General features: G+C 48.3%; 1 protein-coding gene across 1 annotated transcript; it reads right to left on the bottom strand.

Annotated features, from left to right (window-relative positions):
- Window positions 1-8579: 8579 nt before the first annotated feature.
- Window positions 8580-12664, bottom strand: Nhlh1 (nescient helix-loop-helix 1). The gene is made up of 2 exons (XM_008840803.1): window positions 12399-12664; window positions 8580-9420 (listed from the first exon to the last, which is right to left on the bottom strand). The coding sequence occupies exon 2, from the start codon at window positions 9242-9244 to the stop codon at window positions 8843-8845; it is 402 nt and encodes a 133-aa protein (XP_008839025.1). The 5' UTR covers window positions 9245-9420; window positions 12399-12664; the 3' UTR covers window positions 8580-8842.
- Window positions 12665-14477: the final 1813 nt, after the last annotated feature.

Raw genomic sequence — 14477 nt, forward strand, 5'->3', positions numbered from 1 at the left:
CGCATGAATGTATTGCCTGCATGCATGTAAGTGCACCTGTGTCATGTAAGGCCCACAGAATTCAGAAGAGGGTGTCAGATCTCCTGGAACTGGAGTTACAGATGGTTGTTAGCCACCATATGGATGCTGAGAACTGAATCTGGGTCCACTGCAAGAGCAGTCAGTGCTCCTAAATGCAGAGCCATCTCTCTGGTCCCCATTTCTTTTAAAAAATATTTTATTTTTAATCATGTAGATATGTGTGTGGGTATGTACTCATGAGTGCAGTGCCCATGGAGGCCAGAAGACAGCTTTGGATCCCCTGGAGCTGGAGTTACAAGCAGTTGTGAGCAGCCCCGTGTAAGTGTTAAAAACCTACTTGAGGTTCCGTGCAAGAGCAGTATATGCTCTTAATTGCTGAGGCACCTATCCAGCCCCTTAAAGTGACATTTCTGATGGTGGCACCTATGCACCCTGCTAGAGCCTGTCTACTGGTTTCCCATCAGTGTGTAGGAAAGGACCTGACACCTAACTACCTCTCGTGACCATTATTCTTCATTCCTCTCCTGTCCCACCAGCCCCTGGCATTTTTGTCCCAGTAATACCAAACTGCTCCTTAAGCCTTCCCAGGGCTCTACATCTTCATACCAACAGTGCCTTCCACCTGAAATACCACTGTCCCAGTGGATGTGTTTTGGTTTTTTTGTTTTGTTTTGGTTTGGTTTGGTTTGATTTGGTTTTGGTTTTGGTTTTTTGTTTTCGTTTTTTTCCTTAGCCTCCAGAGTAATGTAGTTATCCACGCCCAGCTGAAACACTGTTTTTTGTTTTGAGTTTTAGATTTTTTTTTCCAGTTCTGGAAATTGAACCCAGGGACCCATACCCATGTAGTAGGTGAGCCCTCACTGAACTACACCCCCAGAGCCACACACTCAGTGGGAAATGGATCCTTTAATTCTGACATTGCATGCAGGAGAGTGCTCCAGGAGTGCTCTTGATAGGTATGAGGTAATCTGGATTGAGCAGAGAGAAGGCAAAATATGACTGCTACAGAGGCCTCTGGTTATCCCATAAAGACTCTCAAGCTGGAGTAGCCCACATGGACCAGTCACTACATGCAGATGCGCCCTGGGGAGGGAGCCGTCTTCCTCCAAAGGCAAGTCCTAGAGAAGGACTCAACTGTGAGTCAGCACTCCCACACCTGGAAAGAGAATGGCTCTGTCCAGTGAAGGAGGGAGTCTGAAGGGGATTTTGGCAGCATGCCACAGCAATCACTATAAGCACCTTGCAGATCTGTAAGTCCCATTGGTCTTCAGAATCCAGCTCAGATTTTACCTGCTCCCTCCTTCAACAGCCTTCCTTGTACCACTTTTATTTCTTTCATATAACTGCTGTGCTTACATGCCTATGCCCTCACATCCCTCCCAAGTAGATGAGGGTGAGAACCTGAGCCAGTATCAGAACCTAGAACAGTGCCAGATACACATGGCTTTTTAATAGCTATGTGTTCCCCAGGACAGAATAGAATCCTTTAAGGAAGGAAGCAGCTACTTCCAGGAAAGACTGGACTTCAGTGCCACAGAGGATAAAAAGAAGGCAGAGGACAAACAGACAAACAAGTCCTAACCTCTTCCTTTACTTCTCTTGGGAGGCCCAAGAGTCCCATGTTATAGAGAAGCACATTTCTAACGAAAAATGACTGAAGTAGAACAGAAGCCAGAAGAATAAAACCTGTGACCTATAAACAGCCATGTGACTGGTGGAGCTGAAAGGCAGAAGTTATACCTACAGGCAGGCAAGAGGCCTCCAGGGAAGAAGAAAGTAAACAGCACCCTGTTCTTGCTCACTGCTTACAGCTGTCACCCAGATTCGCACATAGGGAAAAGCACAAAGGGACAGGAGAGATGTCTCAGCTGTTAAGAGCCTGAACTGCTTTTGCACAGGACATGAGTTTGGTTCCCAGTACCCATGTCAAGTGGCTCACAACTGCCTGTAAGTACAGCTCCAGGGGATCCAATGCCCTGGTCTCTGAGGGCACCTGTACTTACACACACATATTCATACATAGACACATATACATATAGATAATTAAAATAAAATAAATCTTTAAAAAGCAGGGCCCAAGGACTGGACAGATGGCTCAGTGGTTAAGAGCACTGGCTGCTTTTGCAGAGGACATGGGTTTGGTTCCAAGTACCTACATGGTGGCTAACAGCCACCCATAACTCTAGTTTCAGGGGATCCAATGCCCTCTTTCAACTGCTGCAGGCATTACATGACACTGGTGCACTAGCATATATGCAAGCAAAACACTCATACACATAAAATAATAATTTTTTAAAAAAATTAGGGCACAAACTAGGTGTTGTAGATTTCACCTTTATTCTCAGCATTTGGTAGGCAGAGGCAGGCAGATCTCTGTAAGTTTGAGGCCAGCTTGGTCTACATAGTGAGACCCTGTCTCAAAACCAAGACAAAACAAAACAAAAGTAATAAAAAAGGTACAAGAAACAAACATAGAGATGTGGGCATACACACCAAATGAGACAGCGACAGACAAGAAAAAGTGATCTGAAATCATAGATAAGGAATATGTAAATGAAAGACCGATGAATTCCACTCCACATACCTAGTCAGGAGCCCACCCTCCCTCATCTTCCAAGAACACAATTCTGGGTGTCACGTCCCACAGCAATCTGTTTGCCCTTTGTCCCTAGTCTGGTTTCTTAGCATCTTCCAGGAACAGAAAAGCTGAAAACGTCTTTACTAGTGGCCAGCAGGGGGCAGTGTTCAACAACCAATACCCAGGGTCTAGAGACGGGGCAATAGAAGAGGAATGCAGAGAAAAAGGTCTCTTCTTGACAACCACTGTTTCTTCAGCCTCCCACCCCTTCTCCTCCGCTATAATTTCTCTAGGCCTAGTTTAGTATAGTTCATAGTCTACCTAATCCCACCTCCCCAACGAACATCGAACTCAGCTCTCTCTCTCTCTCTCTCTCTCTCTCTCTCTCTCTCTCTCTCTCTCCTCGTGCTCTCTCTCTCTCTCTCTCTCTCTCTCTCTCTCTCTCTCTCTCTCTCCCCTCTCTCTCCCCTGAAGGTTTTAGTCTCCCAGTGTCTCTGGTTCTATTTGGACTCCTGACTGAACATTCAGGAACCCATATGGGGGGTCCTGATTCCAGGCTGTTTCTCCGAAGATGTATATGGCCTCACTAGAACATAACTGGTCCAGTGGAAGAGGAGATGGATGTCAGACCCTTTCGTTTCTGTGACCTGGTACCTTGCAGAGTGAACAAGCTAAACAGCAGTACAGGTTGGCCCTGCTACTCACCTCCCCTGAGGTATCATTTGATGGGCACATATACGGAGCATTTTCATGTTGATCTAGTTTAATCCTCTTAGCGCCCTTCCCACTTTACAGATGAAGAAGTTGACACCAGAGAGAGTAAGCAGTTTGTTTATTGTGGTATAGAGTAAAGATGAGCCAGGTGTTCTGCAATCTTAGGTTGAGGCAGGAGGACTGAAACAAGTTCAAGGCCGGTCTGGGCTACATAGTAAGGCTGTCTCAAAAACACTAAAATGAGGAAGAGCAAGAGGAGGAGAAACAGGAGGAGCAAGAGGAGGAGGGGGGAACTAGGTCACCAACAGTCCTCTGCCTACCAGGGATAGGCTGAGTTTTTTCTCTCCCTAGCACAATGTTCCTGCTGCCTGAGCCTCTTTTTTCCTAATCTCTCTTAGCCTTCCAGACAGATGGGTCTCTATGTCCTTCTTCCCTTGTATTAATGTCCTTACGGGGTAACTGTCCTGTTAGCTCACTGTCCTTGCCTGGTCAGATTGGAGAGCACAGGAAAGGACACAAGAAAGAAACAGAAAGGAAAAGGTAGGATGGGGCCTTCCAAGAAGAGAAAAAAGAAAAGCAAAGAAGGCAGGCGCTCTTTGGGTTATGAGGAGGGAAGAGAGGTGGGTGAGCTGAGAGAAGCACCCCTATTCTGTGCCCAGGCTGGAAAGGGGCATAAACAGGGCCTCCATTGTGTGGGCACAAAGGGACCATATGCCTGGCAGTCTATAGCTGCGTGCGTGCGTGCGTGTGTGTATGCGTGCGTGCGTGCGTGTGTGTATGCGTGTGTGTGTCTGTGTGTGTGCAGAGAGGAGTGACTTAGAGATCCTATTCTGAAGCTCCTGGGGCTGCCTACCCTGTCACTGAGTTGAGGCTTCCTGAGATAGAGAGCAGAGGAGCAATTAGAGCAGACAGGACTGGAAGGTCAGAGCCTGTGGTCACCAGGGCATGCATAGCTGGAAGAGACCATGGCAGTGGACTGAGCTACAAGAGGAAGAAAGGGATGAGCTATCAGAGTATCACTCACCTGGGTCCCCAAACCCCACCCACCCCCTACCCCCCCCCCACACCCTGCTGGCCCTGGAGCTGGGTTTTGCTTTTTTATTTTGTTTTGGTTTTGTTTTGTAATTTTGTTTTGTTTTGTAATTTGGTTTATTTTTTGTTTGTTTTTTTTTCGTTTTGTTTTGTTTTTGTTTTTGTTTTGTTTTGTTTTGTTTTGTTTTGTTTTTTTGAGATAAGGTCTTGCTATGTAACCCCTGACTGACCTGGAATTCCCTAAATAACAGATTAACCTTGAACTTGTGGAATCTTCCTACCTCTGCCTCTGCCTTTGCTACCCTGGTGCTTTAATTACAAGCACGAGTCACCACACCCAGCTTTGGAGCTGGATTTTGGAGCAGTGTAAATGAGGCTCAAAGAACCATGTTCTACCCCTTTCCTCCCTCTTCTGCCTCTTAACTCCAAAGCTCCCGCCTTCCCCTCAGCCCAGGAACTACCCTCTCCCTTACAGCTCCACTCTGTCCGCTCCAGTTCCCTTCCCCCTCTCACTCTCCTTCCCTGTCCTGTGGAGCAGAGCGGCAGCCGAGGCCAATTGATTATCTGAAGAAATTCTGAGCCTGCAGTAGAACAGCTGCAGCTGCCCTCTCTCACCACCCTCCAGCCCTGAGGGACCCCAGAAGGGAGGGGCCCCTAACCCCTCCGCTTTCCAACCCTGGAGGGAGGGATGTGGCCCCCAGCACAGAAGCATGGAGCCTGGGACTTGGGTTGTAATCCCAGTTGGCCATCATAGTGAGTCCTATCTCCTCTCTGGACAAGCATTGACCTGCCTTAAAAAAAAAAAAAAAAGTGTTCTCAGGCATGGTGGCACACACCTGAAATTCCAGGTTTCTAGAAGCAGAATTAGGGGGCTGGCAAGTTAAAAGCCAGCCTGAGCTATATAATGTGACTCTGACTCTAAAGAAACAAATAAATAAATGGTGTTAGCCATGTACAATGATATACCCCTTGTAGTTCAACCACTGGAGAGGCTGAGGCAGGAGGATGGATGGCAAGTCAGAATTCCTCCCCAACTCCAATTCAAACCCCTCTTGCTGATATCATTCTGTACTCATCAAAGATGAAACCCCTTCAAGGAGTGGGTGTCTCAGCACTCCCCTCTCACTGTTTTTGCCCTCAGCCTTCTCATATGATCTTAAGTTTGGATCTTCCAGGGTCCCTAGGCAGTGTTCCACCAGAGGTAGTAATGAGCGCTGTGTCTCTGGGTGGGCTAGCTTCTCCGGGCCCTTTCTGCTTCCATTCCTCTTTGTTGTGACAGGTGCTTTTGAGGCTGGACAACTCCAGGTGCTAGGAAGTTGGGGCTGGGAAGTTTTTCTTAGAATTAAAGTCTGTTTTCCTATAGCCTTCACTCTCTGACCACAATTCTACCTTCTGGGGCCACACAAAATTCCCACTTAAGTTTCTTCTTTCAGTATTTGAAGGTGGGGATCGCTTTACCTCTAAATCAACTCTTTCTTTCTGGGACACGGTCTTATGTAGCCTGGGCTGGCCTTATCTGTAGCTGAGGATGGCCATGAACTTCTGATCCACCTGCCTCCAGTTGAGAGTAGAGGTATGTACCACAATGACCCCTTCTATGCAATGCCAGGGATCAAACCCAAGGTTTCATGTAAGCTAGGTACACATTCTACCAACTGAGCTGTAGCTCCAACTCCTAAACCTACTCTTATCAAGAAAATACCCTCAGCCCAGTGATGGAGCACTTGCCTAGAATGTGAGGCCCTTGGTCCAATCCCTAGTACCAAACAAAACAAAATAAAACCCCAAAATATATCCTCTATTTTCCTTGTGAAATGGACTCTAGGCAATTTGCCTTCTTGACCACATAGCTCTCCATTTTATCAATGTCATAGGGGATCCAAAAGACTACCACCTAACAAGTTGGTCTATTTTAGAAGGTATCAGAGGCATCACCTATCAAGTTGGGTTAGTTTAGAAGGTATCAGAGGCATCCAGATACAAAAAGCTGAATTTAAGCCAGGCATGATGGTGTACCCCTATAATTCCAGCACTTGGGAGGTACAGGCAGAGCAATCTCAAGTTTGAGGTCATTTTTAGCTATCTATCAAATTTGAGGCCAGCCTTAGCTACATGAGAACCTGTCTCAAATCCACCCTACTCTCCAAAAATAAGTTGAATCTGAGTCTTATCTGTGTCTTCAATTGGCTGTGTGACCTTTGGCAAGATGCTCCCTGACTTTGGGCTTTATTTCAGTGTGATTATAAATTGATTCCAGGATTCTTTTCAGAATCCCTTTGCATGTCTGTTCAGCACTTTTTCCTCACTTTGATGTTTTCAGACAGGAGCTCACTGTGTAGTCCAGGTTAGCCTTGAACTTGTGATCCCTGCCTCAGCTTCTCTGTCCCAGTCTACTTGGCATTCTTTTTTTAAATCCCTTTCTTCATTCTGTTTTCAGTACCAAGTCCTCCTTTGTGTTTCCCCCAATATCTAATGCTGGAGAACACAGAACAGACCAAGAGCTGAGATCTCAAGAAATTTTTTACCTAGCCTGGAGATAATAAAGGAGAACACAATGCCTCAGCCTTGTGCCATGTCTTTCCCCAGCAGCTTGGGCTTACAGACACCTGCTTGAGTTCCATTGGGACACTCAGCTTCTCAGGAATATAGAGAGTGCAGCTGAAAGTTAGAAAGTGTATGTCAGTGAATGTTAAGATGGGGACACAAGGGATTTCCAGTGAGAAGATCTGGAGCCCATGTACGACCTCTTTACCCTGGGTCCCCTCTTCTCTGTCTTCATTTAATCACCACATGAAGCTTTTATAACTCCCCCCACACACATACACACACTCAGAAGAGACTTCAAAGCCTATGACTCTCGATGCTCACCCTACCATAACCTGCAGGCCAGCTTCCCAACACAATCAAAGAAGCCACAGCCATATCTGGTACTAGAACGAGGTCACTTTAATTTTTCTTTTTGTATGAAATTAGAAATGCAGCCAGAGAGACTCACACATGGGACATGAGACACAGGCCTTGGGGGCCTGTTCTCAGTGGTCTTGGAAAATGCAAGGCTGGTGAAAGGAATAAAGTGGGATTGTCAGAGGATGAATGGAGTTGAGGAAGGACGTCCAGGAGCTGGGAGGCTGGAGGAGGGGAACTATTCCAGAGGAAAGGGGATGGGGACAGATGGAGCTGAGGAAGGGATACAGATATGGTGAGCAAAGGGATCCCCACACATACCTTCATTGGAGAAGGAGCAAGAAAAGGAAAGGAGTAACCAGGGAGAAAGCAAGAGGGTCCCAGCTGAGAGCCCAACTCACTCTACCCCAAAGTGCACAACTCGGCAATAAATAGCAATATTTATAAATAAATAGACAAATAAATAAATAAATATGTAAATAAATATCCTCATAGAACTAAAGTTTGGTGTGAGGGTGGATGGAGTACAGAAATGCAATGAGTTCATTTCTTCTACAGGGATTCTAAGGCCCTTCAATCTCATGCTGAGTGGGCTACAGAGGGCAGGTGGGGCTCAGAAGTGTGGGTAGAGCACCTCCTTGTCCATGGCAGCTTAAGAAAGAAAGAGGGAATGTAATAAATAGGCTCTAGGGCATTCACAGAGGGTAGTATCAGGGATTCCCCCACCCCCAACCCTGCATCTAAGGGAGGAGCCAATGTGCTGTGCATGTTTTCAGAGTCTGCAGGAATGGAAGCAGCAGTTGCCAGGGCTGCCCAGCTCACAGCCTGGGCCTTCCCTTTTACAAGATGCCCTAGGCTGTTTGGAGAAGTCGCCCTTGTCCAGGGACCCAGGTTTTCCTTTTTCTAGCGGCACTCAGAGAGGGAGAAAGCTGGAATGGTAGAGGTGAGAGAGGACAGGGAGGTAGCCCAACAGCTCCAAGAGGGCAAGGCACTCACTACCAAGTAAGGTCTGAGGTCTGTATGTGCTAAGCCTCAGGAACAAGATGGACAGAAGAAAGGCAGAATTTTTCTATAATTTCTGACTACCCAGGAGACATCTTATTTGCCTCCCAAGAACCCAACCCTCTCCCCAGACACCTATAGACAAGTCTGGGAGTGGGGAGCCCACTCCTCACTCTACCACCAGCCTCTTCCCCTTTGAGTTTCAATGCTGGCAGAAGACAGACCGGAAGGGAGAGTCTGGGTCTGGGGCGGGGGGTGGCTAAAAATTTGGACATAACAGTAGAAGAGGCAGCAGCTAAGTAGAGAGCTAGGCTTAGTAAAGCCCACAAGAACTCGACTCTGACCTCTCTGGCAAGCAATTCTGACCAGTTAATCCCTGACAATCCTCTGAAGGAACCCATGAGCACATCCGTCAGGGTGTCTTGGCCAGTAAAAAGAAAATGGCCTTTAGGACCAGCGGTGGGCACGCGGTGTGGGCCCGGTCCTCTGGGATGGGGAGGAGACGGCCATTCTAAGTAATGCATGATGACAGGGGGCTCTGGAGAGATCCCGGGAGCAGGGGAGAATCCAGGGCAAGGAAGCCGGCTGAATTCAGACGTCCAGCACATGGTTCAGGTAAGAGATGTAGCAGATGGCCAGACGCAGGATCTCAATCTTGGAGAGCTTTTTGTCCGGGGGTAGCGTGGGCAGCAGCTTGCGCAGCTCGGCGAATGCCAGGTTGAAGGCTTCCACGCGGATGCGCTCCCGCGTGGCGTGTGCAGTGCGGTACTTGGCCGTGGCGCGGCGCCGGCGCCTGCGCTCCTCGCGGCTCAAGTGCTGCAGGTCTTTGCGGCCCGGGTCTCCGAGCTCTGAGCTCCGGGCCTGGCCCACTCCCGGATCTGCAGACCCAGCACCATCAGGACCCACCCCGCCCCCACAGTCGCTAAATCCCGACTCGGTCTCCGAGTGGGTCGGTGGCAGGTCCAGCTCCATGGTGTCGGAGTTGAGCATCATGATGGATGAAGCTCCCTGCCCAGTGAGATCCGGATCCCCTCCCCACCCCTCCCTCTCGGAGCTTGAAAGCGGGTTGTGGGAGGGGCAGGAAGGGCGTGGGATGCTGGGGTCTGCCACTGAGGTCTGGAAAAACGGAATCACTTCAAGGTTCCATGGTCAGGGTTGCAGCCTGGAACCTGAAAAAGAGAAAGGAGAATTGACGGAGGAAGGCGTGGACAGCGCAGAGCGGAGGCAGAGCCGAGAAGTGGTAGGGAGCTGAGAGTGGAGAGTGACCCCGCGCGGGGTCAGCGCTGGCCAAGGCTAGAGAGAGCAGCAGGTAGACCTGGTGGAAAGGAGTGGGAGGAAAAGAGAGGGGAAAACCCCAGAAAGTACTAGGAAGGGAGGAATGACCGAAGGACAGAGCAGACAGGCAGACAAGAGGATTAAAGACCTAAAACTACTGAAGTGCTTCAAGACCTTAGGCGATGATTTCTTGGATATGTTAACAGAAGTATAAGCAACAAAAACGAAAGAAGAAAACTAAGACCAATGGAACCACACCAGACTTGACTTTAGTGCACTAAGGGGAGCAGTCAGCACAGGGAAAATTCAACCTATGAAACGAGAAAATACTCACAAATCACATATCTGGTGAGAGGTTAATATCCAGAAGATACACAGAAGTGCTTCCTAGCTGGCTGTGGTGGTGCATGCCTGTGCAATCGCAGCACTCAGGAAGCTGAGCAGGAGAATTGTGAATTTGAGACCATCTAAATACATAGTGCCAGCTAGTCTCAAAAAAGTCCTGAACAACATGAATATCAAAAAGCCTAATTTTAAAATGTGCAAAGGAGTGGGGTGTAGTGAGAGAGTTCCAGGCCAGCCAGTGCTACATAGTAAGACCCTGTCTCAAAAAAAAAAAAGCTCAACAAAAATAAAAAAAAAAATAAAATGGGCAAAGGACTTGAATGACATTTCTCCAAAGATGATATGCAAATGGCCAACAAGCATATGAGAATACAACGAACCTCACTGATTGCTAGAAATGGAAATCAAAACCACGACAAGGTGTCACCTCACAACCATTAGAGACAGCTACTATAAAAACAAAAATTGAACAGACAGAAAACAAAATCAGTGTTGGCAAGAATGTGGAGAAATGGGAACACTTGTGCCCTGTTTGTGAGATTGTAAAGTGATACAACTGCTGTGGAAAACACAGATATCCCCAAAAAAACTAAAATTGGAACTACTATCTAATCCCATTCAAGCTCTCCCATCTCCAGACATATATTCAAATAGAATCTCAAAGAGATATTTGCACACCCATGTTCATAGCAGTGGTAGAAACCACTCAAATATTCACCAATGGAGGAATGGATAAAGAATATAAAATGGTGTATAAGCAGAATATTAGCCTTCAATAGAAAGGAATTCCTACCATGCTACAGCACAGACTAAACCTTAAGATTATAATAAGTGAAGTATGCAGTCACAAAAAGACAAATAATATGACTCCATTCACTTAAGTAGCTAAAGTAGTCTAATTCATAGAAACAGCAACAGAATGACGGTTGCCAGGAGCTGGTAGGAGGGGCAAAAGAGGGCTTGTTGTTTAATGAGAGTAGAATTTCACATTTGCAAGATGAAAAAGTTCCAGAGATCACTTTCACATAATGTGAATATTCTTAACACTATCAAGCTCTACTCTTAAGTGTGTTATGATAGCAAATTTTGTTATGTGTTTTCAGCATAATAAATAGCTAAGGGAGACAGGCAGAGCAAGATCAGAGCAACAGCCCCAGGGGAAGGTGGCTTTGACTCTAGCCCTTTCCCAGTTGTGAGGGGGGAATTGTAAGCCTTGCTTTTGGGATCCTCTGCATCCTTATTTCTTGGTGGGGGGCGGGGGGCACAGAGATTGGCCATTGTTGAATAAAGTGGGACATACGGACCTTGGCACAGGTGCCCTAGTTCAGTCCCTCAGAGTCCCTCAAATTTCCTCAACACAACCACTGTAGACATTAGGTCCTACCTCCCTGTCCATTAGAAGCAAGGAAAGATACTTCTTACTGCAATCCTCCCACTCAAGACCTCCAGATCCTCCAGCTCTGTCTGTCCTTAACACTTTCAGCCCTCTCTATTCTCTGGCCCTTTTGGAGATTCTTTAAGGAAGATTGTAGAAACTCACCCAAGGCAGGGCCTACAGAGGAGGGCACAGATAGTTTCTTGGAGCTATGCTTATAGGGCTTAGCTAAGTTTGCTTGTCCCAGAAACAGTGGGCCTTTCACAGTGCGTGAGCTCAGCCTTAATAGAAACAGAAACACTGAGGCTCCTCCCAGTTACTATCCCCCTTTATCCCTAGCCCTGGCTCTCCTACCTTACTGACACTCTCATATAGTCCACCCTTGGCCCCAACCTTGCCCCACCCCACCACACAGAAGATAGATTTGAGACAAAAAGACAAGCAGTTACTAAATTCTAGGGGCATGCAAGATCACCAGCATGTGATAGTGGGGAAGACAACTACACACCAATCAAGACCTAAAACAGAAGGTGGCTAATGCTGAAATTATGAATATTCTCCATATTCTGGGGCCCAAAGGAAGACGAAGGGACAGCAACAGTGTGGTACAGTTGGGGAGAATTTCCCAGTTTATGCTTAGGGCCCCTGTTTCCCCACTCCCAGGGTGGGCTGGAACCAAGAGTTCAGCCTTGGGGTACCCAGCACATCTAGCACAACCCCAATTCCCTCTCCGCCCGGTCCCCATGTCCCTCATCCATCCTGGGTTACTGGCTCATGCTCTCCCTTTCCCTCTCTTGCTCCCCATCTGTCACAGCCCATCTCCACCTGCTCACCCCCTTTCTCTCCACTTCCACTCACAGCAGCAGCTTCTATTTTCCCATCAAGTCCTTCCCTGATTTCTAGTTTCAAAGTCCCAGGCTCCAAGGAGCAGGGGAGCAGCAATTCCAAGCGTCTAAGAGGAATTCTCACCCTCCTTCCACCAGCCACGGGAGACTGAAGTTAGATAGGTACAAAGAGGCAAACAGAAGTAGGAAAGAGGAAAAGGCAGCGATGGTAAGACACCCAGTGCTAGGAGAAGGCTCTGGGAGAGGCTCAAGCCGGAGACTGAGAGGGACATGCCCACCCTTCCCCAGCCCATGGTTTCCCCTTTACCTAGGAGGACTCTGCCAAGGAATCCAAGCTGGTAGGAGAAGGGGGGAGCGTAGACAGCCCCAGTCTCTTCTGGCTGCTCAAGACTCATCCGTCTGCAAAGTTAGTGACCAGCTTTTTAGAGCTCTCGGGGGCAGCATGGCATGACTGAACAAGCTCCAGGACAGGTAAGAGGGGTACACATGGTGGAAATGTAGGGTCCAGGTGGAAGGAGTGGGCTTGGCCAGGTACTGGACCCACGCACACTCACACATACACTCACACTCACAGATGCATACACACCTGAGCTGGCCCAGCCCTATGTGTATATATATGGAGATACACACACACCCCCAGCTCTCCATTGGCTGGCCCAAGCACCCCCCCCTCATCAATATTAAACAGCAAGGCCAGGCAGCCATTGGCAGAGGGTTCTGGGAACCCCTTGGGAGCTGGGGGTGGGGGCTGGCCCTGGGGGGGGCAGGGAGTGGGGGAGCAGGGACATCTGTTCTCCATGCATATTTCATAAGCAAGAAATGGAGAGCTGGGGAAGGGGTGGGGCTGGGGCGAGAGCCAGGGCAGGACCACAGATGAACCCCCTGTTCTCCCACACCAGAGGCAGCAGGGCAGAGACTCCCAGCAGTCTGGGTTTAAGTGTCATAGTTCCATTCTGAGTCCCAGAGCGACTTTGATTGCCCCTTCTCCATGTATTCCTTTGCCTGGAAGAAGATTCTCCAAAGTACTAACCAGGAAGCCATGAAAAGAGTGAATGACCAGCACTAAAATGCAGACGAGCACCCGATATCTCACCCTAACTGATCTCTTGCCCCTCACACAGCTAGTACCCACAGCTTGAGAGGCTGCTTCTCATTACTGTTCAGGACCTAGCCTTTGTCATCCTGAGACTCAGTTACCCTGACGCTCTCTCTTCCAGCCCCCATCCTCCTACCTACCCCATCACCAGGCCAGGAGTGGGGTCAGATTCCAGACTGGCCAGCCCAACTTGATCCATGGGAAATTAAAGGCTCCTTAAAACCAAAGAGGTAAAGGATAACAGGAAAGGAAAGAGGAGTTCCAAGAGAGGAAGAGGCAGGGTTAGAAGGACATTAGGAGAGGCCAGGGCAGCTCAGGCAGCTTTGAGTGTGCAGGGCATCAAATGAGCAACAAGAAAAGTAGATACAAAATTATGTGCAAATGAGCACTGATTAAGTTTACATCAATAGCTCAGCCGCCTCCAGGGTGTGTGCCTGTGCATGTGTGTGTCTGTGTCTGTGTGGGTGTGTTGTAGGGTGGCATGAGAGGGGAGCGCAACTCTGGGACTAAGGGAAGCACAGAGAAGCCGTGGGCTGGGTTTCAGCATGGAAATTCTCTCTTGTACTCAGCTGTCAAATGTCTTCATTGAACCTCAGTGAGTATCAGAAATGAACCATCACTGGAACCGATTCCAGATATGGTAAGGTACAGTGAAAAGGGCTCTGTTAGCTGTGTGACCTTGGGCAAGTAACAACTTCTTGAGCCTCAATGTCTTTTTCTGTAAAATGGGGTAAATTATAGCTTCTTAGGTTGCCATGGAGATCAAGTGTGCTAATGCTTGTAATAAGCCTAGACCTTACACAGGCTGTGGGAGGGATTTACCACTTCCCCGTGACTTCTCAACCTTTTCTGGGCTTTCTCTAGGGTGAAGTGTTCTCTATAGGGAATCCCATAATTCCTCCCCAAGCACACCATCCTCTCCCCACCCCCTGGTCTGGGAGGTGCCAACTCCCACCTGGGCAGGCCCAGACAGGTGCCCAGGCGCCAGCAGATGGGCTGAGCTGGAGGGGAAAGGAGGCCTGAGGAGGGGATGGGGGGGGCAGGGGATCAGGTGGCAGCTCAGTTCTTGCATCATCATTGCCATGGTGCTGATTAAAAACCAATCTCCACCTAATGAGCCCCCAGCAACAACAATTCTACTCCCCCTACCCTCTTGCCCTCCAACCCATCCAAGAAATTGGGAGACTGGGACTCAGGAGAGAGTGCCATCAGGGAGATGACAGATACAGAAAGAGTGGAAGATGGGGAAAAGATAAGGGGAAGCAGAGGACAATGATGAGGGAGGCAAGA

Source organism: Nannospalax galili, unplaced genomic scaffold (genome assembly GCF_000622305.1).
Source record: "Nannospalax galili isolate Female #2095 unplaced genomic scaffold, S.galili_v1.0 scaffold579, whole genome shotgun sequence".
Classification (NCBI taxonomy): domain Eukaryota; kingdom Metazoa; phylum Chordata; class Mammalia; order Rodentia; family Spalacidae; genus Nannospalax; species Nannospalax galili.

What these genes read in the sequence shown, in the direction of transcription:
- Nhlh1 (XM_008840803.1), bottom strand. Translation starts at nt 9,244, where the DNA reads ATGATGCTCAACTCCGACACCATGGAGCTGGACCTGCCACCGACCCAC.